The sequence below is a fragment of the Eurosta solidaginis genome, chromosome 5 (genome assembly GCF_040869045.1).
Source record: "Eurosta solidaginis isolate ZX-2024a chromosome 5, ASM4086904v1, whole genome shotgun sequence".
NCBI lineage: Eukaryota > Metazoa > Arthropoda > Insecta > Diptera > Tephritidae > Eurosta > Eurosta solidaginis.
The window spans coordinates 108,423,511-108,438,595 of record NC_090323.1 but is presented as its reverse complement, the minus strand read 5'-3'; the positions used below and the strand labels follow the sequence as shown (position 1 = coordinate 108,438,595).

General features: G+C 35.7%; 1 protein-coding gene across 6 annotated transcripts in view; it reads left to right on the top strand.

Annotated features, from left to right (window-relative positions):
* Ltn1 (E3 ubiquitin-protein ligase listerin) overlaps window positions 1-15,085 on the top strand; it is a 1,386,601-nt gene that overhangs the window by 243,280 nt on the left and 1,128,236 nt on the right. For all 6 annotated transcript variants that reach the window (XR_010953911.1, XM_067791508.1, XM_067791509.1 and 3 more), the window contains exon 6: window positions 3,910-4,182. Coding sequence is in view for 5 of the 6 variants with exons in the window: in XM_067791508.1 (XP_067647609.1) it covers window positions 3,910-4,182 (273 nt within the window). In the remaining variant the exon portion in view is untranslated. The remainder of the gene's footprint in view (window positions 1-3,909; window positions 4,183-15,085) is intronic.

Here is a 15,085-nt window from a genome sequence, read left to right as displayed (position 1 = left end):
ACTACCAATTGAGGTTATCAGGTAGTCGCCACCGAAAACATGTGCACAGGCATATACACAATGACTATGTGCATTGGACTGCATGGAATCATGAAAGGAAAAAATTTCGGGTCTACTTAAGCAATCAAAAAAAAAGTTCGGGGTTTCGCAAACCGCATATTACATCATGAAATTTCCCTCAAATAAATATTTCCTTTGTTCTTTTTGCCTAATGCATTATATATAAGGGTGCTCACATAAACATAATTTTTTATTTTTGTTGCGAGGAAACGAAAAAAAGGATAGTACAATGGCAAAGGCAACGTTACTTAAATTAAACAAAATCGCTGCCAATTCCATTGCATACACCCGTTTTTATCGAAATAAAAATAAAAACAAAAATAAAATAAGTAACAAAAAAAAATTACGGAAATAAAAATTTTTCAATTAAGGACACCCTAATATAATGCACGGCACATAGCATAATTCCTTTACTTTTCGAAGTAAAAGTACATGTTTTCGGTGGCGACTACCTGATAACCTCAATTGGTAGTGAGTGTGTAAAAATCGCATTAAAAAATTGAAAACTTAATAATAAAAAGTGTTCATCAATTCTAGAAAAATATTGTTGCTTTTATAAATGAAAATCACCACCCATGTGCGCAAGCATGTCTGTACATGTACAGTAAAGTTTAAATACAAAACAAAGAACAAAACATTTTCTAATAAAAAAAAAAAAAAAACAGAGGAGAAATTTCGGATTGCTCGGCTCACCCTAATGCAACATATTGCAATTAAGTTTTTGCTTTTCGAAGCAAAAGCCAACACTTGAAAAAAAATTTTTTTTTCTTTCACAATAAAAAAAAAAGCCTGTACACCCTACTACATATGTATGTTGTCACTCCACGATCGCATAATTTTATTGCGGATCGTTGCAAAAAACAAAAAAAAAACACAATCACACACTTTTCACTATGCCAGTTACTCTGCTTTGGCGGAGGTTTTTTTTGCTTGACCTTTCATAGGTCTTCATTATCATATCTTTTTTTCCTCTCTTTTTTGTTGTAATATATATACACATATGTATATTTTGTTTCACAAAAACACTTCACTAACGACAAATTAACGACGGAAAAGTTTAATGCCCGCGATTTACATTACTCGCCCGCACACGCACTAATTAAAATTACAATTTTAAGAAAGAATTCACTCCCGCACGTTTTTTTTTCTTATTTTCGTTTCATTAATTAATCCGGAACTGAAGTTAGTGAAATATGCAATATATCGATATTGCAACCAATCGATTCACTAGTACGGTAGCATAAGGGTATTGACACATCATCAATTATCCGTAAGGCTACATGCGTCACATACGGAAAAGCATGACGTAGACATTTACATTTTTGAGAAACGAGTTAGTAATCAAAAATAAATGCTATAAATGCTTGGAAATGTATAAATTAGACATGAAAATCTTTCCTGGTAATGTTTGGGTTGGCGTTGTTTCTGTCTTGGGGGTCCGAGGGTATCATTTGTAAAACAAATGAATAGCAGTTATACTACACTACAATACATCCATCGCGTATTTATTTATCGCATACTTTACCCTGCTTCCACCAACAACCCCTTATAAGGTGAAGTCTACATTTACCTTGTCAGAATTGCTCGCCAACCGAAATACGCTCGCTACGTCGATGAAATTAGAACAACTTATTTTCTTTTTCAGAAAAATGACGCGATTCACTTCAATTCGCAAAACAGCTGAGGCAAAGGGGTTCTCTTTAGCCTGCCGCCTATGCGAAAAGAAACATCCACTTAGGGTGTGCCCTATCTTCCGCGATAGCACAACGGAAAAAAGGTGGTATTTCGTTATTAAACACCGCTATTGCACCAATTGTTTGTCATCTCTGCATAGTGCAGCTCATTGCACACACGAGGGGCGGTGCAAGAAATGCGAGGATGACCACCACACCATGCTGCATATCGCGGAAGTTCGGGACACGACGCACCGGGCACAAAACACGTGGCATCGCAGGCCACAGAGAACCACCGAGGAAAGCGGCACCCTCCCCATCGATGCATCCGAGGTCGAAGCAGATTCCTCTGGAGCGGAAACGTCCGCCAGGGGTCTCAAGTGGAGTGGAATCATCTGCATTCCACCCACCCTCTACGAGCGGATTGGAAATGAAAACTTTCCAACCGCGCCGTTTTCGACCTCTACTTCAACACGAGGTGATCGCAAGCGGATTGGAAATGAAAACTTTCCAACCGCAGAAGAACAGCCAAAAAAGAAGAAATCTACGTAAGCAGCATACACATCATAGTCGGAGAGTGGAATCATCCGCATTCCACCTCCATCCAACTCGTGGTTTCCGGGCTGGGACGGTTGTCAACCCACGCGCACCGCCGCGGTTGATCCAGTGCCTCACGTCGGTTGCGCCCACTGCCGTCGTTAGGGTCAAGTCGGGTGGACGTTTGCACCTGGTGCGAGCTCTTCTCGATCCATGCGCTGCGACGTCTATCATCGCGGAAGATCTCGTCCGCCAACTCCGCCTCGAGGTGATGGTTGTGGGCGATCGGCGTGGGTGCTTTATCAAGCTGCGGGGCAAGCATGGGCAGACGGCAACCGTTACCACCTATGCTGTGGCGTTGCCACAATTCCAGAGGCAAACCCCTTTAACTAGCCTCGACGCAACGGTAGCCACGCCGTATGCAAATATCAGGCTCGCAGACCCGTGGTTTTACAACGCCGCCCCAGTCCGATTGGTGCTCGGTGCAGACGTGGTCCCAAAGGTTCTGCTGGGCGCCATACCAGCCGGGACTTTGGGCCCCTGTTGGCACAGAATACCATCTTTGGCTGGGTATTGTCTGTCGCCTGCTAAATTGATTTATATATATATATATATTAATTGCATTTCATACTATACATACTATACTTTTCTTACACAAAAAAAACATAATTGAATTTATAGTAAATTTGAATACTTTTATATATATACTTTTTACAAAAAAATGAATTTTAAATACTGCTTACGCATACACATAAGCAATGACGTATTTTATACATAAATGTATGAAATTTGAAAATAAATGTGCCACTGAATTAGAACCATGTGTACCTTCATTTATTATTTTACAATTTTCTCCTTTAGGTGGCTCAAGCGGAACTTAAGCTGAAAATAGTTGTAAACTTAATTTAAGCAAATTCTGCGAACCAGCGGCGGAATATGTCCAAATAGATCTTGCGTGTCGCAAGGGGGCCGGCATGTTTAGGCCGACAGCCCAAACTCCAAACATAAAAGGTCGCCCTCGCATTTTTCTTATATTGGTTAACAGTGCCAGTCAAATTGTTTATATTAACCATACAAATGAACATCGCTGGAATAAATAAACAGTTTGACTGGCAAGCGGTATTGACCTGTTATGTTCTTTTACTTCACTTGTTTTCACACATCAAGGAGAAAGGACGTATCCCGCCGTAGTTCCAGCTTCACCAACTAAAAGGTAACCTGCAAATATATATATATATAAATTGATTAATCTTTATCTTCAATAAAGACTATTTGTGAATATTAAAATTCTAATACCAAACTTTTTCTTCTTTTCTACATTAAATCTTGACCGGCACCATCCCGGGCCACAGCTCCGGCCAAGACAACGTTAGTTTGTAATTTCAAAATTCTTTTTATTTTTTACAAAAAAAAACAATATTTGGAGTATTTCAACTGATATTGTCAGAATAAAAAAAAATAATAAAAGTCAAGTATTTACTGAAACTTTGTATGAAAAATTGGTTTAGTAAAAGAAAACTGATTTTTGAGACTTTTATTCTGAACGAAAAGCTGGATGAATCTCTGAAAAAAAAAGTACATAATACGTGAGGAATTTTTATCGGCTTGAGTAATCATCTTTAATTTTTTTTAATTTCAGGAACACATATTCATTAAAGTTTGGGTAAAAGAACTTCTTCAGCAAATTAACTATATAATGTGTAAAGATTGTCTTCTCATCAAAGTATTGGAAGAAAAACTTCTTCAAACCGCAAAATCTCCACACATTTCGCATTGCCGATGCTTACCCTTATTGGTAAATCTTCCCCGGTATAATAAATATGAGGAAAACGCTACGATCATCTTCACGGAGGAAACTTTGACATACTTTTTAAACGAAGATGCCTTAACGGCAGCCGTGTACTTCTTGCAGGTATTTATATCTTATTTACAGGACACTCATTTGTACGTATACATGTAAACCAACAACAAAACTTGCTTGAAAAGCAAAATAACAATTTTGAAGTAAAATATTTAAACTCAAGTTTTCGTGGGAAAAATTCCAGAAGTGATATTTTTGAAGCAGGAAAGAATCGATGGACAATGCAGGCGGTCGATTCCGGTTGTGCGTTATCGTAAAGTGAAAAGTATTAACACCAATTCACCACGATTATTGATTCTCGTTTTGCGTTAAAACTTCGAATTGAAGTGAAGTGAAAACAAAGTTAACGCCGATACAAATGTTGTGTTAACGTTTGAATTTAAAAAAATTGTCAAACAAACATCAAACAAAAAGAAAACAAAAACAAAAGAAATCTGTCATAATTTATCATTCAGCAAAGAAAACTTCACGCATCGTGAATTCAAATGTTATTCAGCTAACAGTTTTCAGAGCAGTTATAAGAATCGCATTTTTGAACTCAGTGAAGTGAAAAAATGAAAACATTAAGTGATAAATTTTTTTTCACTTCACTATAACGCTCAACCGGAATCGACCCCCAGAAGGGAATAAGAAGTGAAGTCTCCCTGCCTTTCTAGTTTTGGTGTTACCGCAATACTCCCTTTAGTTTTAGTTTTCAGAAGTTGGCCTCTTGGGCGTCGATTGCAAAGTTTTTATTGATAGTGAAATTTGAACCGTTAGCCGTACTTTGAGAATCGAAATACAAAAAAATTCACAACACAGCGCCATCAAGCGTTTAGTAGCAGTATTCACCTGTTGCAATTTGCTATTCCTATGGGCTTTTGATTTGTGAGAATGGGGTTGTATCGGTACTTTTTCGGATATCGCTCAACCAATTAGGATCAAATTTGATATAGTTGGTGTATCACATTCTAAGGCTTTCTGCCTGCCTTGGTATTGTCACTGAGGATGATTTTGTGAAGTTACCACCTAACTGAAATTTATTAAAACTTAAATGAAACCAATATGAGTACCAAAAGAAAGGTATAGTATGCAGTATTTTAATAGAAATATTCTTAAGTTTGGTTGTTACCTAGGCACCTATAAAGGTAATGTAAAGGTAAAGGTAGGCACCTATAAAGGTGATTTGCTCACGTCAAGTGCACAGAATGGTTTTACAAAGTTCCCATCTTGGCAAAACCCCTAAACGCAAGAACCTGAATCAGGTGCTAGGGCTTATGCTATAAAATAACTCCGTCCTCTTGGCAAATACTAGAAGTTTTCTAGGACCTAGCTTAAGTGCTGCTTGGAGATCTGGTAACTCTGCCGCACTACTAGCTGGAGCCTTGACCTGGCTAGTGCAGGACACGAACACAGAGCATGCTCAACCGTTTCTTCCTGCAGCTCGCACTTCCTACAACTGTCGTTATTGACGAGGACCAACTTGTAAGCATGTGACGTCAGAAGGCAGTGTCCAGGTAGTATGCCTATCGTAAGCCTTAAGTCTTCTCCTCTTCGGAGATATGAACCATTTTGTGAGTCTAATATCGTGGGCTTTGCACTTGATCTTAGAAATGTTCCAGCCACGCGCTTTTGACCACGTCTTTCCTGTTTGATGGATCATATGCAACTCCTGTCTCCTTTTGATTTCACACAAACGGATTGGGACGTCTATTGTGGATTCAGCGAGTGCCAACTCATCGGTCTTTTCTTTATATTCTATTTCTTTATGACCGGGAATCCAGTATAGATATATGGCCTGGCCTCAGCGAAATTTTCCCAATGCTTCTTTGCATCCCAGAACACTTCTTGATTAAGGATTGTGTGAGATTATTTCCGTAATCGCCGTCTGTCTATCTATATATGTATATATAAATCAAATTCTGTGTGTGTGTGTTCGCTATAGAAACGTATTTCCCACACTTCAATCATCACCAAACTTTGGCTATAGGTTCCTTCGATCAACGCGAAGGTTTTGGGCTAAAAATAATTTGATATATACAAGGGGCGTGGCACCTCTCATACAAATGGGATCTTTGGTACTGCATAACTCTGAAGGTATACATGTCAGAACATTGAAAGGAGTTATATGAAGTCAATCCCTAAGAAAATGTGGAATTAGGAAAAAGGGGGCGTGGCACCTTCCATACAAATGGAATATATCATACTGCATATCTCTGGACGTAGTAATGGTAGGGTAATGCAAATTGGTAAGGAGCTATATTACGTTAAGTCCTAACACCTCCAGTAAAATGTGTGATTGGGAAAAAGGGGCGTGACACCTTCCCTACAAATGGGATTATTCATAACTATGGAACTATGGCTGCCGTACAAACTTAGATTATTTTAACACCTAAAGTTTGACTGCATTGTTGAGTTTGGCTGTTATTCCTTTTGGACGTTTAGTAATCTGCCGCCGTTAAAAAATTTGTTAGCTTCAGTCAACACCATTGCTGTTATATGTTTTTTTTTTTGTTACTTAAGAAATACAACTTTTTTTATAATTATAAGCTTTTGTTAAACAGGAATTTGTGATAATTTTGTTTCAGATTTTCCTATAATTTTAATACCATACTCATGTATGAACAATTTCTATGAAATAAATTTTTTTCTTTTGAATATACAAAAATTGTGTTGTATTGTTTTTTGTTTTTTTTTTTTTTAATAGTTTTTGTGCCTTCGTGGCTATTTTAAAATGCCGAAAATAAAACTTATACTAAATTTTTAGATTTTTTTGTGTATCGAATTTTCAAGTTTAATGAAAGTATTAAAGCAATGTTAATTTACTTTACTAAGGCGATTTTTGTGTACAACTTGTTCTTTATTTTTAACTTCATCGAAAATAATTACATTAGGCTCGTTAATTTTTGTTATAGTAAACGGACCTTGATACATAATTTCAAGTTTATGGCGTGGTTCTTTTTGTAAAAGAATTTTATCGCCGATTTTAACAATTAACGGACGAACCGTTTTATCATAAAAATTTTTGCTGTGTAATTTATTTTTATTTATTAGGTTTTGTGCCATTTTGTGTGCCTTTTGCATTCTAAACATAACTTCTTTAGCGTAGTTTTCGACATTATAAATTGGGTAAATTTTTTCTTTTCTTAATTCATTTGACAAAGTTGCATTTTTTCCAAAAACTAACTCGAAAATTGCAGATGCAATTGCTTCATTTCATTTATTTGGGAATTATTAGTACAATATGACCATCTTTCGGTCTTTTATAGTGCAAAATATTATTACATGAAAATTTTTATAAACATTTATGTAAACAGGAACAATAGAATTTATATCTTAATATTAACAGCCTTCAAAGAAGAAGACGCACATAACATGATTATATCAGCAAATATAGATAACTAAACCACATGCTTAAAATAAAGAACAAGATATGTATATAAATACTACAATATTACAATATTACAATAGATGGCCAATGAAAAAAATTATAAATAATTTGTCTGTAGTTTCCTTCGTTTATACAGTTTCTTAAAGTACCTGCAATAGAGTTCCAAGTGCGCATGGTGTTAACAAAAAACAGTCGAGTTGATGGAACAAAGTTGAAATTTGGAACAATAAGATTATTTAAACGGATCTAGCAAACATAAGTCTTTCGTATAAGTAGGATGGTGTTTTTGTGGCAATTAGTTTTACAAGAGAAATACAACTCCTGAACTCAGGTAGGGGTCCTATTGTATCAATTACTAATACATCAAACGGTTTACAGGGTGTTGGAGTTATAACAAGGTTTTCTTTAGTTTTTGGTCTAACCTTGTTCAAAAGACATTTGTTACAACTCTTAACATATTTTGCTATATCTCGAGTCGTGTTTTTCCAATAAAATTTTGTTCTTAGTTTCGCGTAAAGTTTTTTCATACCACAATGTCCTCCTGAAATTGGGTCGTCGTGGTAAACAGTCATTAACTTAAGTTTTTTGTCATTGTCTGTTACAGTCTCTTTGGGATCTGTTAGAATAATTTCTAGAGATTTTAAAATTTTATTTCCGCGGTCTTTTAAATTTGTAATTGAAAAATGATTGAAAAAAATATCATCTTTAGGCCATTCTATTTGCTTAACTTTGCGTTTGCTGGCTTTTGGTTCAAGCCTCGAAAGTAATTTCTCTAAAGTAATTATTTGTTAGCAACCTCAAAACTAAGTAACTAGAGTTCCTTATGTTTAATATGCGAAACAATTCTCAAATTTGTTGTTTTTATATCTTTATCGTAAGTAATTTCAGATTTTATACGCGGAACTCTTTTTTGAAAAATTTAATGAAAATTTGTGGCGGCTGTGAATAGAATACAGTGGCGCAGAAGTCCGCCCAACTTATAATTGCAAACGAGGATAAAATGGCAACGATATGGAGGCGGCGCCCTCCAAGACTGGAAGCAACAACGAGAAGGTGACGCCACATGGCGACACCGAAGAAGCAGAATTTGAAGAAGGTAACCGCAACATGGCGACCGTGAGGCTGGAGCCTCGGCAGTCTTAAAACTTCAGCAGCGTTGAGTAGAGTGGAGTGAAAAGTGGTGGTGCAGTGGAAAAACCCAAATTTTAAATTTAAATAAAAATTTCTAACAAAATATTTCGAAATTTATAACAAAAAACAGAAGTAATACAAATTTCTAACAAAATATATCCAAATTTATAACGAAAAACAGAAGTAATACAAATTTCTAACCAAATATTTTCAAATTTATAACAAAAAACAGAAGTAATACAAATTTCTAACAAAATATATCCAAATTTATAACGAAAAACATAGGTAATAAAAATTTTTAACAAAGGCCATAAATTCAAATTAACTAATTTTACAACTACAATCTTTATAAAAAGAAGCAGAAATAAAAATAAAAATTTTTGAACTAAATCTATGACTACAAATTATTGAGTATAAAAAGAACCAGAGATAATACAAAAGTAAGAAAGGCGGAAATAATAAGAAACAATTTTCAAAACTAACATAATTAAAATTCGAAAAACTGATTCGCCTAGATAACGGCAAACTGTACCACCAATCGTCAGATTTAATAACGGCATTCCTCCACCTAAATCAGCATTTAAGTATAATACATACATATGTAATGTAGTTTTTTTTTAATTTTTTCTACATACACACATTTACGTATATGCATAAATTGTTTTTGGATTTAATAACAACTAAATATACATTTTTTTTTATTAAAACGGTGATACTGTAGAACAACCAAATAGATTTTTTTGACTTAAAACGGTGCGCCCGTTCTCTTTAATAAACCTTGGGAATATTTTTTTATATAAAATAGCCACATATATCAATAGTTTGCCATTTCATTAACTTTGTCACATAGTAAAATGACCTCATAATTCAATAGTTTGTCATTTAAATAGATTTCTTGCCATTTGTAAATTACTTGCATTGTTAATTAAATTACATTATAAATACAAAAATACCTACTTGGTTTGAAATTGCATGAAACCCTAATTCCATTTGCATGCTAATATCCCAATTTCTATGCGTGGTAATTTTCAGCAGATTACATATGCATACAGTGGGCAATTTCGACGATTTAGGATTTTTTGTATATTTTTGGATTTTTTTATTGTGCTTTTGGACTTTGGTGAATATTGGATTAACAGAATCGAAATTTTCTTGTATTTTTGTGGACTCGTCGTGGTATGACTGAACTAGAAGAAGAATGTACAGTTAAATATTCGGAATATATAAAAGTTACTAAGAGAGTTTTGCAAAATTGCAAGCTTTCAACAAACTTAGAAAAGCTTAACGAATATAAGGAACTACTTATAGCTTCTTACAATCACATTTTAATACACGTCAAGACTAACGCCGAAATATACGAGTCCGCCAAAATACAAGCAAACTTAGCAAACTGTAAAGATCTTTTAGTGAAGTGCATTGATAAATTAGACTTTCATATTACAACAATTCCTACAAAGCCTTTAGAGCTAATTTGCAAAACAGATTTAGTTGATTCTGGTTCTGAGGAGGAATACTCAGACGCAAAAACTCTACTTTCATTACCCGTTTCCATTTAAAAAGCACTTCCCTTCCAAACATAAAAGTTTCGTGTGCTCCAATAGAAGTACTAATAGTTGCAACTAGCTCCCCAGATATTTCAGATTATAAGAAGGTTTTTACTAAAATGCCTACAACAGAAGAAAATAAATCCTTCATAAGCCTTTGTGCTTCGATAATCAGGGAAAATTATAATGGGGATCCGTTAGCTCTCGAGTCGTTTTTAGATAAAATTATTTTGATTGAAGATTTAGTAGAAGATGGCCTAACCAGTACATTCATAGCGTTTATAAAATCAAAGGAAAGAAGGAAAAGAACGCGAAGCTATACCTACGCAAGTAAATGCAGTTAGCGAAATTAAAATAGCTCTACGTAATAGGATCAAGCCAGACAACTCGAAAGTGGTAGCAGGGAAAATGGAAGTGTTGCACGTTAACAATAACAATTATACAGATTTTTCCAAAAAAGTTAAAGAATTAGCTGATTCCCTTGAGCGGTCTCTTATTATTGAAGGGATCACTCAAGGAAAAGCTCATGAAATGGCAGTTGAACAAACGGTTAAGGTGTGTCGCTGAAACGCTAGATCCGATTTAGTTAAAACATTCAGGCTTCAACAGAGTTTACTGATCCCAAAGACGTAGTAGCGAAATTAATTGTAGAACAGAATAATAAAGTAAAAGAGCGTCAGGTTTTAGCTTTTCGATCGCATTTAGAAATTTACGTGGTAGTTAGTTATCGTGGGTTTTATCCAAATCGTAACTTTAGTGGTTATAGAAACAAAATTTAATTTTCATACAACAACCTTCACGGTAAAAATAATCAAAGATATCGAAATTCTAACGGAAATAGGTACCAAAATAGCAATAATAATGATAAACGTTCAAATTCAAATAACGGTAAAAATAGAAGTAACAATTCAAGATCGTCAAACGGTAGAGGTAGAAATGCAAATGTCCGCCCTTTAAACGCGAATGCCCCTCAGGAACGAACACTTGGGGAGGACGAATTGAGCGAGTAAGCGATCTTTTTTCCCCAGAGAGTATTTATTGTTTAAATTTGAACTATTTTGATTTTATCGAGTTTCGACTTAACGAGTCACAAAAATTTTGTTCTTTCTTAGTAGACACTCAAGCTGACATTTCTTTACTAAAAACATCAAGTATAGACAGAAATCTTCCTTTAAATATAAATGACATTATTAACATTACCGGGGTCACTTCCAATACTGTTTCTACTTTAGGTAAAATTACCGTAAATTTGAATTTTTCTAAGTTTTACATTAAACATATTTTGCATATAGTAAATGAGGACTTTAATATTCCATCCGATGCCATATTAGGTAAAGATTTTCTGAAAATTAAAAAATGCATTATTAATTATGAAAGCAACAGTATTTCCTTTTGGACGAAACAGAAAGCGACAGTTGTATCATTCCTCCCAGATGTGAAATTGTCATAATTTTTGATTTAGGAGATTCACCCGAGCCACTTTTCGTGGACTCGCAGGAAATTGAAAAGCGTGTTTTCATAGCTAGGTGCAATTCCAGTAACCCAATATCTAAAGTCATAAACACCACGGATGATGTAAAGTATGTAAAAAGAAACAGTATTCGGACAGAAAAACTTTCAAATTACAATGTTTATTCAATTAACAAAACAGAAACAGAAGACAAAAGTACGAAAAAACTGACTTCAACTTTAAAAAATCAAATATTCCAACATGCTCAAAGTAAATTAATTTACCTTTGCATAGATTATGCCGACATTTTCGCTCTTGATACAACAAAAATGACTTTAAACAACTTCTACGAGCAAAAATTAAGATTGACAGACAAGGACCCGGTATATGTAAAAAACTATCGATTGCCTTACTCCCAACGTGAAGAAATAAGCCACCAAGTAAATAAACTGTTAGACAACGATTTGATTGGACCTAGTTACTCTAATTACAATAGTCCTTCGATTGTAGTCCCAAAGAAAGATACTGAGCTTACAGTATTTGCGTAGATTTTCGCGCAGTAAACAAAGAACTCATTGCTGATAAATTTCCGCTAGCTAGAGTTGACGATATTTTAGATAATCTCGATAGGGCAAAGTATTTTTCAGCATTAGACCTTTTTTCGGGATTTCATCAAATCCCCTTGCATACTAACTCACGTGATATTACTTCTTTCAGCACTGTCCGAGGTGCATTTAGATGGAAAGTTCTTCCATTCGGCTTAAATGTAGCACCAAATTCATTCTCACGAATGATGACAATCGCTCTTTCGGGTATACCACCCAATGTCGCATTTTTATACGTCGATGATATTATCGTTGTTGTTGTAGCGATAAGGTTGCGCCCCGAAGGCTTTGGGGAGTGTTATCGATGTGATGGTCCTTTGCCGGATACAGATCCGGTACCCTCCGGTACCACAGCACCATTAAAGTGCTAGCCCGACCATCTCGGGAACGATTTATGTGGCCACATCAAACCTTCAGGCCAATTCCCTCCCTCCCCACCCCCAAGTTCCATGAGGAGCTTGAGGTCGCCAGAGCCTCGTCTGTTAGTGAAACAGGATTCGCCGCGGATAGGTGGGGCTGACAATTGGGTTTGGAGAAGCTATATGTTGCGCTGGCAACCTGAAGGGTTGCGCTACACAGCCCCTTGAATCTGGTATTTTAGTCGCCTGTTACGACAGGCATACCTACGGCGGGTATATTCTGATCCCCTAACCCGCTGGGGGCGATATTATCGTCATCGGTTGTAGTGAAGCACACCATATTAAAAATCTTTCAAAAGTTTTCAATACTTGTAGGTCTTTCAGTCTCAAACTTAACCCAAATAAATGCAACTTTTTACGACCAGAAGTTACATTTTTAGGTCACAAATGTTCAGCCAAAGGTTTGTTGCCAGACGACTCCAAAATAAATGCAATTAAAAAGTATGCAAAACTGACTGATAAAGACGCGGTACGACGATCCGTCGCGTTTGCAAACTATTACAGAAGGTTTATACCAAATTTTGCGTCTCTGGCAGCGCCTCTAAATTGATTAAGCAGAAAAAGATTTGAATTCGTTTGGGATGCTGAGTGCGAAAGGGCATTTTTATCTTTGAAAGAAGCAATACTTTCACTACAATATCCAGATTTTACAAAACAATTCACTATTACCGTCGATGCTTCCACAACTGGATGTGGCGCTATTTTGAGCCAAGAACAGCGAGGCAGTGATTTACCAATTTGTTTCGCTTCTAAAGCATTTAATAAAGCAGAGCAGAAAAAACCAATTATAGAATTGGAACTCTTAGCTATTTACTTTGCAATCAAGCAATTTCGACCATACGTTTATAGCACCCATTTCATTGTAAAATCAGACCATATACCACTAGTATACCTATTCAACATGAAAGACCCCTCTTCAAAACTTTCGCTAGAAATAGCAGAATATAACTTTACTATAGTTTATATAAAGGGTAAATCAAACGTTGGCGCTGATGCATTATCAGGCATTTCAATCGACGAAATTAAAGAAACTAGCAAACAAATCTTGGCAGTAAAGACAAGGGCAATGACAAAACATTCAAACGACAAAAATTTACTTAGGAAAAATGACATAAATACAGAAAAACAACATACTTTAAAAGTTTACGAAAAATTTTCATTCAATTTTTCAAAAACGATTCCGCGTATAAGATCTGAAATTACTTACGATAAAGATATAAAAACAACAAATTAGAGAATTTTTGCACATATTAAACATAAGAAACTCGAGTTACTTAGTTTTGAGGTTACTAACGAAATAATTACTTTGGAGGCTTGAATCAGAAGCCAGCAGTTGGCAACGCGCATGTCAAATACAACTGCGGCCCACGTCTGACAATTGAAATTAAGATAGAGATATATTTATTATATTTCCGGCTACTTAATTCTGCGGACGTCCTCTCTAAAATTCATTGGAAATAAAAATAGTGTTTTTAAAGTTCAAAGTTCTTTTTTTAATATATGAGTTTCTGGTGGAGGAGACCTTCACACGAATAAGTTTAAACGGAGGCATGTCGACGATATGGATGCGGCGCCCTCCAAGATAATGGTGGCGCAAAAGGTGACGCCACATGTCGTTAGCAGCAGAGAAGGTAATACCACATAAGCCGGCACGTAGGTAACCTAACCGAACGTATCTAACAAATGTCTATCGATTGGCTTTCGATTGGGGAAAAGTGCCTTCTTAATCTCAATCCATTCAGAATTGCACGTAAACGCTATAAAATGATCAGGCCGACCATATCGTCAGACATAGGTCGTTGCATCCTGCGCGTATTCATGCATATGACGTGGACTCCCAATGTAGGTAGCAGGGAATATTGTTCTTACACCCACGTTGTTTGCATTACCGTCAATACTTCCCAGGAAAAACATGATTACCTCAGAAATGAAAACGGAATGAGGTAAAACATGCTTACCGTTTCCCTTCTATAATGCATAACTTAAACATGGGCTTGTCATTGGAGGTATGGCCTTACTACGTGGATCATCGTAAAAGGTATAGAGAAAAAATTACCACTACGATTGAAAAGTAACGACTGAGGAAAGCCTTACCGAGAAGCGGATAAAGAATGCATTCCTATATTAAATTCATAGAAGCGAAGCAAGAATGCCTTATCGAGAAGTGGACAAAGAATGCCCTGCTCTTTTGATTCCTTTGAAGCGATACAAGAATGCTTTACGCAGAAGCGGACAAAGAATGCCATGTTATCTTAACCCCAAAAAGCGAGGCAAGAATGCCTTACGCAGAAGCGAAACTATTAAATTTGGACAATAAAAACAGGGTGTTTTAAAATGTTGTCATTCTATCTTTTTTAATTTCATGTTTCAATGGTTATTAGCATTTAAAATCAAACTTAAAACTTTAAGTTTTATATGTACCTAGTATATATGTA